General features: G+C 41.3%; 1 protein-coding gene and 1 long non-coding RNA gene across 2 annotated transcripts in view; one reads left to right on the top strand and one right to left on the bottom strand.

Moving 5' to 3' along the window:
• Window positions 1-1,833, bottom strand: part of LOC118257990 (uncharacterized) — a 13,795-nt gene extending 11,962 nt beyond the window's left edge. The window contains exon 1 of the long non-coding RNA XR_004781751.2: window positions 1,250-1,833. This is a non-coding gene — a long non-coding RNA (uncharacterized LOC118257990). The remainder of the gene's footprint in view (window positions 1-1,249) is intronic.
• On the top strand, window positions 1,832-16,724 carry GYG1 (glycogenin 1). The gene is made up of 7 exons (XM_035566452.2): window positions 1,832-2,009; window positions 5,088-5,223; window positions 7,027-7,201; window positions 7,553-7,715; window positions 11,525-11,651; window positions 14,796-15,015; window positions 15,922-16,724. Exons 1-7 carry the CDS (start codon window positions 1,832-1,834, stop codon window positions 16,090-16,092), a joined length of 1,170 nt encoding a protein of 389 aa, XP_035422345.2. The 3' UTR covers window positions 16,093-16,724.

Genomic DNA, 16,724 nt, shown 5'->3' with positions numbered 1-16,724 from the left:
AACCCATTTTCTGTGACAACAGGAAATACATATTTTATCCTGACCTCTACTCTGAAACACGTATTTGAACTCCTGCCTTTAACAAATTATACATCAAGAATAGTAAGATCTGTGGCTTTTCAAAAGTTATAAAAATCAAAAGCATACTGTATTCCTTGAGAGACCCTTCCAAAACACCTTATGAGCACGTGTTTATTAAAAATGACAGTAGCTCTACTTATTTAAAGGGATTTTCTATCAGTGACGGGAAAGTTGTGAACTAAGAAACAACCTGACGCTTTGCAGTTGGACTATCCCTCCGTAGTTATATCAAAGCACGCATCAGAGCATTTACCTGAAATCAAATGGAGACTTAAGCAGCTTGATTCTGACTTGGTTAGACTCCACTCCTACAGGTGCCTCACGTCAAGTGAAAAAACAGTGTTCAGTAACACCTTTTAAACTGACTGATCTTAATCTCTGTGGGTTGGCTTTTAGTTTTTGAAGGAAAGTTTAAGGGTTGAGTACTTTTAATGGACGCAAAGTACCTCACAAACCACAGAATTATGCCAGTCATCTAGACTTGGTCTTGGGAAACTGGCTCTAGGCGACCCTGTTGAGCAGAGATCTGGACCCGATGACCTCCAGAGGTCCCTTCCCACCTCAGCCCATCCCATCTGTAATTCCATTATTATTTGTACTAACCCACATAATTGGTTACAGTATCTTGTGTGTCTATGCCTTTCACGATTTGTCATCACCTTTAGTTGCTCAGTTTTGATTATTACGTAGAGAGCCACGTGACTAATGAAGGAGCTGCACTAAAGTCTTAATATGTATAACGCTAGCAAGGGTGCTAAAGGAGAGCTTACGAAGTTATTAGCACCCTTCCTATCTTCCTGAAAAGGTACAGCTTACATTTCTGCAAGGACCAAACTTGAGGCATGAATCAATTATAGGTGTATCTCCTCATCCTCTCCCCGCCTCCTCTGATTTTCCCTCTCTACTCCGTTCTCATGAGAGTCCAGAGGGCCACAAGGATGACAAGTGGGTTGGAGCACCTTTCCTATGAAGGCAGGCTGAGGCAGTTGGGGTTGTTCAGCCTGGAGCAAAGAAGGCTCCAGGGAGACCTTAGAGCAGCCCTCCCGTACCTAAGGAGGGCCTGCAGGAAAGCTGGTGAGGGACTGTCAGGGAGTGCAACGACAGAACAAGCAGTAATGGCTTTAAACTAAAAGAGCGCAGACTTAGATTAAAGGAAGAAATTCTTTACCGTGAGGGTGGTGAGGCACTGGAACAGGTTGCCCAGAGAAGTTGTGGATGTCCCATCCCTGGAAGTGTTTAAGGCCAGGCTGGATGGGGCTTGGAGAAACCTGGTCTGGTGGGAGGTGTCCCTGCCCATGCCGGGGGCGTGGGGTGGGGGTAGGGAGCTGGAATGAGATGGTCTTTAAGGTCTAGTCCCTTGCAACCCAAACCATCCTGTGATCTTACCTAACGACACGCACTCCCCTGAGGTGCCAAGCACCACCAACGACAGCAGTTACAGTCTCCTAACTGAGGCACCAGGGCGTTAACCCCGAAGTGAAAGCTCCTCCTCACCCCTTCCCTAGGGCGGCCGCAGCAGCAGCACTCTCCCGGGCCAGCGGCGCTGCCAGCCCGAACCGTGGCTCCGACCTTTCCTCCGCACAGCGGAGTATTTTCCAGGCCAGGGCGGCCTAGGAGGCACCAGGGGAGACACACGGCCCTCACGCCGCGGTCCCACGCGCCCCCTTTGCCCCCTGCCCAGGAACCTCGCGCGCCGCCCGAGCCCGGCCGCGGCCTCAAGACGAGTGACGTGCCGCCGCCGCTGGCCATCATGGCGGAGCCCCGCCCCTCGGCGGTCCCTCGGCCGCCGAGGGGCGGGGCCTCCGCCTGCCTGCCAAAGACAGCTGGCGCGCGGCCCCGCCCCTATATAAGGAGAGGCCGCAGCGCAGACCTCGGAGCGCGGTCGCCGCGTCTGCTGCGGGCGTCCCGCGGAGCCGGCACCATGGCAGGTCAGTGCCGCACCTCCTCGCGGCCACCCGGCCTCCGTGCTGCGGCTCGTGACCGCTGCTGGCGGCGCGGGCTGGACGAGCGGGGCTGGCACGCCGTCCCTGGCCGCGTCCTGGCTGCGGCGCGGGGGCAGGGCGGGCCGCGGCGGCCCCTATTTTTAGGCAGCAGCCCTTGCCAGCGGTGAGCTCTCGGGGCGGGCTGCTGACTGCAGCCCGCGATGCGAGGACGCGGCGAGCTGACGCCGCGGCCGGTTAGGGGCCGGGGTTGCCTGCGGGGGGCCGTGGGGACGCCCCGCCGGCACCTCCGTGCGGGTTAAGAGGACGCTCCCGCTTCAGCCCGGCTCCGCGCCGGGCCCTGTTCCCCACCGTGAGGGAGGCGGGAGGGCGCGGGGAGCTCGCAGGGTTGTAGCGGCTCGCAGGAGGAAACCCTCACCCTCTCCTGAGACACGGAAGAGAGCTCGTAGTTTCCGGGCGTCTCGGCGCTCTGTAGTTCCTCACCGCCTTTCCAAGTATGCCTGGCCTTTTTTTCTTCCCTTTTCCCCCCTTGTTGCTTCTGGTGAAGCTGTCAGCGACGCCGGTTTCACTTTCAGATTTGGAAGGCTGCAGGAAATCATCTGCTCTGCCTCTCCCAGTGCATGCCTTGCTTAGATACTCCTGTCTCTAGGAATCCTGTACTCAGGACTGAGAGGTACCAGTACCTAACTCAGAGAGCAGGGGAGTAGACAAACAACTGTGAGAACTCTGGATCTGTACGCTGGCACATCTAAAACAAGTTAAATGTTCCTGGGTTGAATATAAAACACCTGGGGCAAATGTTCTAAGTACTGTCCTGCACACTGTTAATTGACTGCTCCTAGCTCAGGCTTCTAGAATGCTGCCCTTCTCTGTTAGGGGCCCCTGCAAAGACTGTGCCATACAGCTGCTACAGCCTATGGACTGGGCAGCCAAGCATGTCCCTGGGCACGGTTCTGGCTGAGAGCTCAATTAGAATGCTGTGCAGATATCCCTCCCACGTTATCTCTTGCAGATTTTACTTCTATATAGAGCAGTAATTGGTCTTGCCTAAGCCGTAGTATGGATTCATTTATAGTGTGTGAATGTACTTCTGCTATGACTGTAGTTGAGAGAATGTGCGAAAGAGAATATGCTCTATTTAAAACTTTGGAAAGCTGTACTACTTTTGATGCTGTACAAGTTGCTAATACCTTCATCCCGTCAAGCAGTCATAGTGAATCCTATTGCAGTTGAGATGTAATAGGGACTTCTTAACCCTTACTCCATTTGTAAATTGACTGTATTTTCTGTAAAACCTCTGTGTGTGTCATGCAAGCTACCTAACCAGCAAACATGGCAACACAGAACCTGAATGCACTTAGTTTCAGGAAGTTGAGGAGACTTGTTAGGAATATACAAGCGAACAGTTAAACAAAAAATACTAGTCTGTCAGTAGCAAGAATATCTTTATGTTGCTGGCATAATCTCACTTTGTCCACATTGGAATTTTAGTTAGCTGTCCATCTACGCAGAATGGCAGACTACTATTTTTGAGCAGTTGAGGAGTAACATGCAAATTCAGTAATGAACATACATCCCTATTAGAAGGGTGTTTATACCGGTTAAAATGTTACACGCTTGCTGTTTGTAAGGCTTCAAAGCTCTAAAGAAACAGGAGACTGTTCTATAGATTTGCTGAATTATATGAACTATTACAAATTAAGTGAATTGAAAAATAATTAATTTCTGGCATTATAGAAGCTTTTTTGAATTTTGCATTTGACCAGTAGAATCAATGTTTCTGGGGATGAGCTGGTTTTGCTGCTAAGTGAAGTACAAACTAGCTATAAAACCCTCTAGAGCTTGCAAACCAGGTTTGATGAGCTTATAGACCATTATGGTACATGAGTTTGTCAACTGTTTAGATGGCATTAACCGCCCCCCCCCCCCCCCCCCCCCCCGAAAAAAATGGTGAAAATGTGACTTTCATGGGTTGAATAGTTGTCCCAAACAATACTCTGAAAATAGAGTAGTTGGTATTTTAATCTTACTACTAGACTTGATCTTAAGTCTCTAAGTGCACAGAACCCTCATTCCCCATCCTGATCTAAACTAGGTAACTTCTGTAAAGAAAATAAATGTTTCAAAAATAAATTTTAATGTAAAAATCTACTATTGAAATTGTTTGGAAGAAACTGTTTTGCTCATAGTGTTAAAATAGTTTGTTAGGAAAAAAGCTTGCTTCTTTATAAAGTCTTGTAGCTTGGAAAGGGCTATGTAATGACAGCTAAGAATGAACTGAAGAAATTTAAAGGTCACTTGTTTGCCTATGTCAGTCCCACCCTGGCAAAAGCTTGTATTATATGGACTCGATAAGTAGTATATGGCAAAGTGATGCATCTTCTATTTTTAAGGTACTGCTAGAGCAGAGAATTATAGTAACAATCCAGCCTTACCTCTCTAGAGAGCATTAAAGAGCAAAAACTATTGCTACAGGTCTTGAATTGCTTATCATATTACTAGATACTTCCCATTTAAATCTTGCATTCTTGTTACACAGCTGCAACCATGTCTTTCTAAACAACTCATCTGCAAAATCCTGAGCTACTAAGACTTAGTACTGTTGTCCAAGATCTAATTCAATGCGTACTTTCATTTGAAAACAAACCATAAGTTTTATTGTGCCCTAGCTTCAGGGTTCAAAGCTGAACCCAGTGTAGCTTTATAAAACTCTGCTGTTACTAACTTTAAAAAAAGAAAAAATGCAAGCTTACTGCCTCTAATAGTTTTAGCTTAAAAATAGTATATAATTGGCTAGAACACATCTCTAGACCTTTTTGATCATCTGTAACATCTGGCATGACATATTTAACCCGTGGGGAAAACTGCAACTGGTTTTCTCTTGCAACATTTTTTTCTACCGCATTTTGCCATGTGTCAAGCTATTAATAGCAAGTATAGCTACGCAATGCTAATATGCTTTGTCTTGCCACATAGGTAGGTGCGATGCTGAGTTAGTGCATGTTAGAGGTCTTTAGTCTTAAAGTAGCAGATTGTGCTAACTTTGACCAAGTTAATTTCTTCCAGACCAGTCCTTTGTGACTCTAGCCACAAATGATTCCTATGTGAAAGGAGCACTCGTACTTGGTTCATCCTTGCAACAGCACAGAACAACAAGGAAGTTGACTGCACTTATAACTCCTCAGGTCTCAGATTCTATGAGGTAAGGTCACTTAAATATATTAAACTGCCACAGCTGCTGCTGTTGTGAAGGTTGAAAAAAGTTAAATTTCTTGCTGGTAACCTTCCAAAACTCTGGAAACTGAACTAAGCTTAGCAGAATTAACTTAAACTATCTGGAAATCTGTAAGGGCTTCAGACATAAAACATTTTTTTCCCATATGATAAATTTAAAAAATACTCTCTAGTTAGAGCACTAAGCTGCGACATATTTCAACTAGATCTCTGCTCTTTTGTAGCCCTACTTAAAACTGTCTGACAATGCAAAGTTGCCCATGCCTTCATTAGCTGTGTATGTATGCATATGGAGATGGAAGTAGGGGATTGGTATTTACCTCTGAAGCATTCTGGATTGAGTTATTGTAACCCAAACTATTGAAATTTAGCAGATGCTTCAAATCAGATTTTATCATGGAGAAGAAAACGAGTAGAACTAATGCAGCATCACGTATGTTAAATCAGCAGCGTGGAGGCATTTCAGTATTACCACAAATTGAGACAGCTGCTTTCTACAGCCTCTCTAGAACTAGTCTCAGCATGGAACTGACAAGGTGCTTTTTCCACATCTAAGGGTTGTTGGTGGGGAATAACTCGCTATATGAACTACAGATTACAGGTCAAGACTCTACGTGGGAAGTTCTGAAAAGATAACGTACAGCAATGGTAGTGGTTCAGTAACAAATTAATCTCTCTGGAGTTCTGTGGGAGCTGAACAGTCTTACCACTATAAAGATGGTTCACATAGGTACATCTAACATATTAAGTGACTGTGCGCCTTCCAGATGAATCACGCAGATGTGCTTACTGTGCTAGAGCAATGCAGTTAGTACCATGCCCTTAAAACAGCTATAGCAAGAAAAACAATAGATACACTACTCGATAGGTAGTTAAATGGAACTTCATACTTTGTGTCCACAAACAACATATGCCTTAAATTCAGAAGCAACTGTCTGTACCAAACTGTTGGTGTAAAGACAGCCTTGCAAAACAGTGTTCTAAAACACGTTTACAAGCTCTGTGGCTCAAATCGAATGGTCTGGAGTTATTGGTACAAAATACTCTATAGAATAGTGAGACTTTACAGATACTTCATGTTTTAAGCTGCATCAATGTCTCTTGAACTAAACAGTGATGCTAAAGCAAAGGTTGGATATCTACCACAAAAATTTACTATGCTGTCTGAAAACTTAAGTCACCCTCAAGGTGAAAATAATATTGAGTCAAAATGCTGCTGTATCCAGAACCACAATTACGTGAGCCCTTACAGATTTTTAGGATAAAGAAAGTTTTAGTAACTGGGTCAGGTCACCTGGCCTTAGTAGTCACAAATCCAGAATGATGTTGTCATGATTACTGTATAAACTTCCCTTTCAGCTGTTTAGGATTCAGCTAGTGTCCTGCCCAAGGTACTCTAACAACTTCCCATTTCCTAACTGCCTGTTGAAAGTAGACTGTTCACTCACCAAAAATTAGTTTGACTGTGGAAAAAAAAGCCATGTGGAAAGCTTGTAGTATGTAACCATGGACCTGGTAGCAATACCAATTAAAGCCCTGGGGGAGTGGGGAAGGTAGTAATTCTTAGCTCCCTAAAAGGTAACCGCTACAAACTAGAAACCTTGAGGTTGACAGGTATATTTATGCATCCCACCGTACATAGTCAACTCTTACTGCTGGCACAAGAAATATTGCCAGGTTCTCTGTTACTCCACTTTTGTTCATGGAATCTGTTAAGTGGTTCAGTACTGGAACAATAGAACTAAAGTTTGGCAACTAACTCTTTCCACAGGGAAGTGCTAGAAAAAGTATTTCATGAAGTGATATTGGTAAACATCCTGGATAGTGGGGATTCAGCACACTTAGCATTAATGAAAAGACCTGAGCTGGGTGTCACGTTAACAAAGCTTCACTGCTGGGAACTGACACAGTTTTCAAAGTGTGTTTTCATGGATGCAGACACAATGGTAAGTGGTCATGTCTCATGGTACCTCTTCATGACCTGGTATGAGGGTTGTTGGTTGGATTTTTCTGTGGTGTGTGTTTTGTTTTATTTTTGAGGGGAAGGAGGGATGACAGAGGTGGTCTTGCTGTTTGGACTGGTAACTCTCTAAAAATGTATGTGCACTTATTTCTAAGTAATTCCTTGTAACATGTAGTCTGTGGGCGCTATCTCCGTATCGTCTTCCATAAGGCAAGAGCATCAATATGAGAATTGTATTTCATGTCTTAAGATGGATGTCAAAATCCATTAAAACAAGATACCCCAATTCCTACCCTAGAAACCAGAAAGCAATTTTTTGCCCCCCTACAACTAGGTTTTGTCAAATATCGATGAGCTTTTTGAGAGAGAAGAGCTGTCTGCAGCACCAGATCCAGGCTGGCCTGATTGTTTTAATTCTGGAGTTTTTGTTTACCGACCTTCCATTGAAACATACAATCAGCTGTTACAGTTTGCCACAGAGAAAGGCAGCTTTGATGGTATGTATTCATTTGTATTCCAATGTAAGTTAGACCACAATGGTAATGGTGGTTGGGATGGCTCAGTAACTAGATATGTATCATGGGGACTCTGATGGAATTCTGAACTCCAGTGTAACTACACAATAATCTTATCACAATAGAAGATATTATTCCAATATGTAAAACAACTACTTTCATCAGGTTTCCTGGAATAACATAAGAGTTTGGCCTCTAAACCAGCAGCTATAAGCATTAGCAAGGCAAAATCACGTAACAAGGAGTCTTGGGATACAGCAAGTGCAGTGAATGCATGAGCAAACTGAAACTGTAGTGCTATGCTTCACGCATTGCTAAATAAATTCAGCTCTTCAACGCTCAAGGCCAGGTGTTCTGTGTTAATTCAAGTTACAGTGAGGAAGGAAGAGTAGTACAAGCAGCTTGAGTGCACCTTCAGAGAAACTAAATTATTTGAAGATAAAACTGTCTCTTGATATTGTGTGATAGCTTCCTATCATTATAGGATGGTAACCATCTTTTTCCCAATATCAAGTGTGTGCAGCATTGACTGCTACCCACTGTAGGTCACTTAGGATTGGTCACTGTGCCAGACTTAAGTTTGAGAAGCCAACTTCTGCTGTCCTGTTAGTCTTTGCAATCTATTACCATTGCAGTGAACACACGTTGCTTGAAATCTGCTGTAGTTAAAGGCTTCTAAATGACGAGCTCTCTGTTTCAGTCACTAAATTTCATTATGTAGCTACTGTGGCACAAAACCAAGTCTTACCAAAAAAGCTGCAGAAAACTATGTAATAAGACCATTAGATTGTACTCTTACTTGAAGGCAATTAGTCAGCTTGTTGACTTACCTTCCAGTACTCTGTAAACGGTAAAAATTCTAGATGCCGGTCTTAGTTTGCAGAATCATCCCTGTAACTTTATGGGCTCCTATGTGTGGCTTATTATAGAACATAAGTGTCAGTTGGATGCCTAATATTACCAGGTAAATAAGTGAAAATAAGTACTGTAATGAAGGGTCTGTCTATACCTCATGACTAAAGAGGCAGTGGTTGGTAGCTCTAGGAGTGTTCTCAAATGTTGGAGGTAAATTGATCCTCTAGATATGACAAAAGATGCATGATGGTACTGAATTGTTGAAATAATAATAAAAAAAAAAAACTTTGTGGGAACTCACTGAGCAGCTCCAGTTATATCTGAGACTTGTCTCCTTTGAGCTTTAAGCTTGACTCCTAGCAAGTCCATCTTCTAAGCCTAAGGCCCCTGTTCTTTTAAAAAAATAGAACTGCTTCCTCAGTGTTCTTTCTGACTTGAGAGCTAAAGCCACAAAATGGTGAAACTTCCTTGATGTTGTCAACATGTAGCCATTGTTGCAGCTGTTAACAACAAAAATGGTGGGTTAATGGTTTAAGTACCAAATTTTTAGAACTGTAATTTTAACTTCAGCTATAAACTTACTCAGCTTTTACTAAATGGTAGTATTGATCTAAATAACGAGGCAGTGGAGACTTACCTGTCTCTATCTGTATATGCTGCTATTGAGCTTATGAACTTGGAGAGAGTGGATTTAAACTTAAATTGATTCAGACAGTAATAAAAGTTCCTAGGAAACTTCCTAAGAAACATCTGTGGAGGGTTACTGTCCTTAATAGGGTATAGGGATGCAAACTCTGTAATCTACCAAGTTATGCTGAAATCAAGCTCAAAGCACCACATCTACAGTAGTACTAACTAGGAAATGCAAGACCTTCCACGGCATTTCCTGATGATAAACTAGAGCAGATGGACAGCTCCTATGTAATGCTGTTGTCCAGAAATGGTACAATGACAGCTACTTACATAGTGACAACTACTTTATGTAGACAGGTGAAGTTCAAATAGACAATAGGGAACTAGAGGAGGAAAAAAGTCTGTTTTTTAAAAGAACTCTGGTAGTATTGGTACCTTAAGAGCTGTTGATAAGACTTGGACGATCCTCTGGCTTTTTACCCTGGTATCTAAAACAGTTGCTTTGTCTTTTAAAGACATAATGCAGCAGAATTCTATCTGTAGACATGTAGCTAATTAACTACTGCCTGATCTTATGTTTAAGGGCCAATTTGTACAACACTACTGTTGAAGTCTGAACTAGGACAGCTAAACTTTGCTTTCAGTGGCTGCTTTGGCACAAATGCATGCAATCTGGAAAAAAAAATTGAGTATGTGGAACAAGTCCGAATGATAAAGTCATGTAGAGTAAGTTGAACACACTGCTACCCCTTTAATTATGAGCTACCTGTTCTGAGGTCTCCAAGACTTTATCTTCTAGATTTTTACTTTTAGCATAAACATTCATAACACTGTTTTAAGTTAGAATTTAAAATGTTACATAACTGAGTAAAGACCAGAGGTCTTGTCTGCTTTCTTTGACTCTGATCTCTTGTGACAGGCAACTTGTTCAAAAGTGCTTTTCATCCTTAGGGGCTGAGAGGCAAGTCAGGGGGCTGAAATTACTGGACTGAATCTGTCTGCAGTGTCCCGCTCTGCAATCTGCATGTATGCTCACAGCTGTAATGGGATACCTAGAACTTGTATTTGTCAGTGTATGTCCTGTAAGTTTAATTGCAAAGTGTCGGTGTAGGCACTTCAGTTACAAAAAGCAAATTCTGCTCAAATTGCATTGAGGGTGTAACCTTTCTACTGTCCTGACTTTAACTATAGGTCATTCAAAGAAAAACAAACCTTTTTCCTGACTCAGCAGCAACTGAGTGCTTCAGAAAATTAAAGATTAAAATAAAATAAAATAAAACATACTGTCTCTGAACTATCTATCTCCTGTTTAGCAATGCTAGTTGTGAATGCAGTTACAGGTGGAGGGAAGACAGCAAATGCAAGTTGAGGGACTCTCTTCAATCTCCTTCATAAGAGGAACTAATTACAGTTCTTGAATACATTGCATACGCTTTAGTCTAAGTATATTGACTGCAATAATGAATGAGAGGGTATATAAGTAGCTTTTAATTCTCAGTAGTTGCTTGTAAACTAGTCTGCTTTGGGCCAGGTGCTTATTTTTTTTTTAGCTACTCTACTACTGACATACCAGACAACTTTAGACTCATTTGACCTCAGTACAACTTCTACTTGCAAATTGACCCCTTCCAAAACAGTAGCTCTAGCCATGATTTAGGTGGTTATCCTCACTAAGGGGTTAGTCAGCAGCTTTATAGTACAGAACTAGGAACTTCCATTGCCTGTTAACGGATTTGATTAAGGTTCTGTTTTAGTGCTGTGTCTAAGACCGAATGTGCTTTCCTTATTAGATCCCATTATAGGTAGATGCATCTTGGGCTGCAGGTTTTAAAGACCACTAACTCCAGCTCCAAGACCATGGTCATATATCTGTAAGCATAAATAATAAAACTGATTGTTAGCACTTGGTCATGTGAGCTACAGTTTTGCTGAAGCAACTGTTTAGTACCCAATTGTCAAGTCTTTTCTGCTGTCTTGTACTGCTTGAAGATAACACTGTAAAATAAACCGAATGGCAGGGATTGAGAGTAGCCTGCTGTCTCTTAGAAACCAAAAGTAACCTTGCACATACTACTACTTTCATTCTGTTGTTTTGTTTGTGGTTGTTGTTTTTTTTTTTTGGATTTTCAAAGACTGCAAGGTTTATAGGATTGTTTACAAATAGAACTGTAGGGATCAGTGCCAAACTCCTACTGGACATGACAAACTGCATTACCAACTCTTAATGAGGAAGGCCTGGTAGAGTGACTGAAAGACTCTAAAATAGCTGTATGCTTGTAGTTTATAAATCCTTTATCTTTCAGGTGCAGACCAGGGGTTATTAAACACCTTCTTCAGCAGCTGGGCAACAACAGACATGAACAAACATCTACCATTTATTTATAACTTGAGCAGCAGTTCTGTGTACTCTTACCTTCCAGCATTTAAAGCGTAAGTTCAGAATTCTAAGAAGACCTTCAAGAGCATATATAAACTAATGTATTGTAACATAATGAACAAGTACAATGTGAACTTAATGGTTGCCATTTAAAAAAAGAAACTTTTAGTGTGACTAAAACACCGTATAAATTTCTACTCTTTAAAATAAAGTTTACTTTGAAGTTTTACTTTAAAGTAAAAACTTTAATAGTTAATAAAATTAATACTCTGCTGATGATAGATAAGCTTTGAAAACTGTTGGTAGTTTAAACCACTGATTCCTGGTGGTAATGTGCTTTCTGTAAACCAACATCACTTGACAGCTTACATACAAAAGAGAATCACAACACCAGTATAGGATACTGTCAGTTAGAGCTCTAGCCAAAGGCAATAGCTCTTGAATCTTCTTGAGCTGAACTTCAGCATGTCACTGATGGTATTGTTCCTGTCCAAATAACTTGCACTCTCATCACTTAATTTACTTTTGGTATTTAACAACTGGTAGCTGCAATCAACCTATCCGCTATTCAGATAAACATAATAAACAAGGACTTGCATAGAGGTAGAATTCTTTCCCAACAGTCTTTCTAGATCTAAGACTGTTCCTTAAGTAATAGCAAGATGGAACACACTATAGCCAGGCACCATATTGTTGCACACTTCCAGTGTAAGGAAAAAAAGTCTCTTCCCTAGCGGTATTAAATTTGGTTTGTGAGTAAACCCTCTGTCCGTGGCAAGGTCACTCAAAGTGTTAAACAGAAGAAAAGGGGGCAGCTATAAAAGCTGAAATGTTACACTGAAACCCATATTCATTAAGAGCTATGACAGCTGGGGGAGGGAGGAAAGTACCAATTGCAAAAAAACAATCTGATCTTTGAATGACATCGAGTTACTAGTGTCTAAAGCAGCAGCTAGCACAAGCAGGACTGTGCTGGCTCAAGGTCAGACTGTGTCTTGTGATCAAAACATCATCTGAAATACTGTCATGCTAAAAGTGGAATGCTTATTTAAAGAAATCTATGCAAGCCTGAGAATGACTAAGTAGTTGGACAACATTTGATAAGCTAACGTCTATTGTAAAGTATGTCTGTTTTCCATGACTGGTTGGTGGTTATCCACATGACCTTAAATTTACAAATGACCTTGTTGCTAGGAGAGACTAATTGGACTGGGGACTCCTGATGAAGAAAATTCCATATAAGTGATTGAATTGATTGCCTAACTGAACTCAGCAGACCTTCAAACGGTGTAATGCTGGAAGTGTAGCTTTTAAGTAGAATGAATGTTCTGTTCGATAGGTGGAACAACTTCCTTTGGTTAGATCAGCTACTCACAGTAAACAGCAGTGGGAATAACCTGAAATTTGAACCTACTGGCATTGATAACAAAGCTCTTTGTAGCTTTGTACAGCAAGGCTAACCTTCACAGCAGTCTTGGTAAAGAAAATGCCAAGTAATGATAAATGGTCTCTAACTTCAAAACATTGCATTTTGGGAGATGGGGAAAGACAGATCAGTTGCTGTAGCAAATGTGGACATAAAGCTTTCTAACAGTTCAGCTTAAACATCCGAATAAAGTACTGCATCTTATCTAGAAAGCAGATACTGAGGGCATAGTAGAAGCCTGGCATCTGTCAATTGTTGTACAGGTCTTTACTGGGCAGAATACGCTTCTCCATTTGCAGAAGCAGTGTAACAAAAAGTAACATAAGCTAGAGATTGTGTAAGAAGTTTTAAGTAGCCTTGATTTTTAAACAATGACAAGTTTCTTGAGAGCAACAGCAGCCTATGATGAAGACAACTCAGGCTGCTAAATAGTGCTGTCACAGCTAACAAAGCTAAGGTAGCCCTACTGAGCCAAATCTTGACATATGGGTTTTGAAGTTAGAGCCCAGAAACTGACCCCCCCCCCGGCATGTATTCATTTATTTTTTTTAACTTGCAATTACTGCAATTCTTGACCTTGTTTCACCCATGCATGGGTTTTCATTTGGCAGTAAGGTCGATAATGGTCAAAATAGTGTATGGAAATAGTCAAATACCACAATAGCACAAAATCCCCACCTAAATGCATGTTGCTTTGTTTTGAATATTGTACGGTCTTTGAAACGTACCTGCACAGTCTCTGTATGTAGCATAACTCAACCAAATCCTGGTCCAAATGATCAGGGTATGCTTAAATAAAGAAAGCTGTTAGACAAACCAGTTTGGCATTATTATCCATTTCATTAGTATTTTGAGAAATCCTAACACGACACAAAATGAGCTAGAAGAGACAGTCACTATTACTAGAGAGAGTGGTATTGCTTGTTCTCCAAACTGACTCAAGCTGAACACTGTTTCTGGAATCATAGAGGAATTAAATGAATGCTATCTCTTTTAGTGTAAGTTCTTTACTACAAAAGGAATGGATATTATCTACACTTCTATTACAAAAGACCATAGCAGTAACAGGACAAAAGCTTCAAGTCCACACTGAAAAGGGAGTTAAAATTGTTGAAGAAATGTTTTAAAAAACAAAGTAAGATTATTTAGAAAAATAACGATTGGCTGTCTAGCAAGACCCCGTAGCAAGGTCAGACGTCCTCTGAAATGTCTAGATTATAGTCTTTATTTTGATTATATATACATATATAGGTTAGAAGCTTTATTTTGCAGAGGTAGTCTTGCAGCAGGGCCTTCTGATGTTCCTTTATACAGGGCTGTAGTCTATAAGGGTAACTCTATTACTGACCCTTCTTTACATAATGCCTGTAATGCACCGTTATCAGGATTACTGACTGTGGAGTAGAATCTTTTTCACTTTTACAACTAGTTCCGATTGCAGTGGCTTCTTGAGACTGCTCTCTCCCAAGCTATGGACATCACTCTACCTAAAGACTTGACTGTAAGTACTTAAATAGCTCAGTCTGTTAGGTTTTGGCTGTATTCTGACTAGTGTAACATAGAATTGTCTGCATTTTTTTCCGTTATATAGTGATGCTTTCAGTCCCAGTAGGCATTGGCAGTTTTATTATGTAGCGTTTAGTTTTCTAAATATATTCATATTTGTTTTCTGGACACCTACAAAGACTGCAGGTTAAAATTTGACAGCCAAAACTCTTGTTTCCTAGACACCTGCAGAAACTGGGAAGTTTTGATGTTTTCTTTTCAACAGGTTTGGTGCAAATACTAAAGTGGTGCATTTCCTGGGAAGCACAAAGCCATGGAACTATACATATGACTCCAAAACAAAAAGCATAAAAGGCAATATGGATGACCCTAAAGTAGTTCACCCAGAATTCCTCAACATGTGGTGGGATACCTATATGACTAATATTCTACCATTATTAGAGCAGCATGGAATTGCTAAAGAACCTACCACAGGTGTAAACATGGTATGTGTTTCAGTGTTCTTATAGAAACTACCTAAGTATACGCAACAGATTTTGTGCTATCTCACTAATTTCCTTCTGTCTACTTCAAAGCCTGGGTGTAGTTTAACTGGTGGGGTGCAGAGTTTTTTGGCTTTGTTCTTTTAAGCTTGGAATAAAGGATAACACAGATGGGAAGTATGCTATAGTGGTCTTGAACATAGCTGTCTGCTTGCCTAGAACTACTTAAGAGCATAATGGTGCACCAGAAATGATACTGTAGTAACTTCAGTAAATAAAGAGAAGGGCCCTAATCCTTAATGTGCTGCAGCTAGTAACATTCTCAAACAGAAGAACCTCAGTTGAGCATGCAATATACACATGCAGATCTTGCATGGTACAACAAATCTAGGTAGGCCTACAATAAATAGAGAATAGGTTACTTAAGTAGACTTGCAGTGATGAATCTTGATATTTGTAAAGCCAAAATAATGCTTCTAACTGTAGTTCTTAAGCACAGCTTAGTTAAGCACAGTTTAGTAGCAGGTGGCTGCAGACTTTACAGTCTCAGCTTAGTACATGGGCCAGTTTAAGTTCTAAACCTTTCTAAGCCTAAAGTTACTGATCTCTAAGATGTGTTCTCTTTAATCTTACATCTTTCTAACGAACTATTTGCAGCTATCAGGCTTGGTCTATACTCTGGCTTTCTCTTGTGGCTTCTGTAGAGAGGTATGAAGAACTTAAACTCCCCTCCCCCCAAGTGACTTCTGTTACTCTGTTATTTTACCAGGAAAGCTGCATGATCCCTGCTTACTGGCAATGCTTGTTGCTGTGCATGAGAACATCCATTTAGTTGTCCTGTTCTATGGCCTGCTGCTTGCCTTAAATATGCAAGGTATTTCTGTATTTTTACTCTGCCTTTCATTTTAGGCAGAGGTTACAGAGGCAGTGTCCCACATCTCAGTATCAACACCATCACCAGTATTACCAACCATATCTTCAGAAGAACGCAAGGAACGGTGGGAACAAGGTCAAGCTGACTACATGGGAATGGATTCCTTTGATAATATCAAGAAGAAACTGGACTCCTACCTTCAGTAGAAATGCCAGTTTCAAGCACTGGCAATACAAGGACTTGTTCCAGAACTAACAGCTAGAAAGGTTGTAGATGGTGGTCAGTTAAGCTTGCTAGTAGTTCGAAAAAACTGTTGGCTGAAGGCCAGTGCAGTGCTACAGATGAAGACTGAGCAAACGCTAGGAAGCAGAATTCCTTGGGCCAGATGTAATTGCCCAATATCCAGTTCTCTCTACTAGATAAAGGTATTTTCAGCTCACATTTTCTTCTGTTGCGATCAAAGGGCTCAAAATACTCCTTGACACTGGGTTTGTGCTTCACCACATAAAGGTGATTAGCACTGATTCCTTTGCTTTCTGTTTTAGGTGTAAAATCTGATTGATGGGAGTGCTCATACACTAGAGTGATCGCTATTCTGCTTTACCATAAATGTATTGATGACATTAGGATACATAAATGTGTAACAGTAATAGCACTGCTTTGCTCTTCTAGTCACAATTGCACTGAAGTTTTGACCAGGTTTTCTTACACAGCGCATACAGCGTGGCAGAATGCATTTGTTCAGTTCGATATTCTACAGGCCTTGTAAACTGAGCTTGATCTGTTATTTGCATTTGATGCAAAAATAAAAACAAGTTATGTTTCTGGCTTCCTCAAA

Source organism: Cygnus atratus, chromosome 9 (genome assembly GCF_013377495.2).
Source record: "Cygnus atratus isolate AKBS03 ecotype Queensland, Australia chromosome 9, CAtr_DNAZoo_HiC_assembly, whole genome shotgun sequence".
Taxonomy (NCBI): domain Eukaryota; kingdom Metazoa; phylum Chordata; class Aves; order Anseriformes; family Anatidae; genus Cygnus; species Cygnus atratus.
This window is presented reverse-complemented; position numbering and strand designations above follow the sequence as displayed.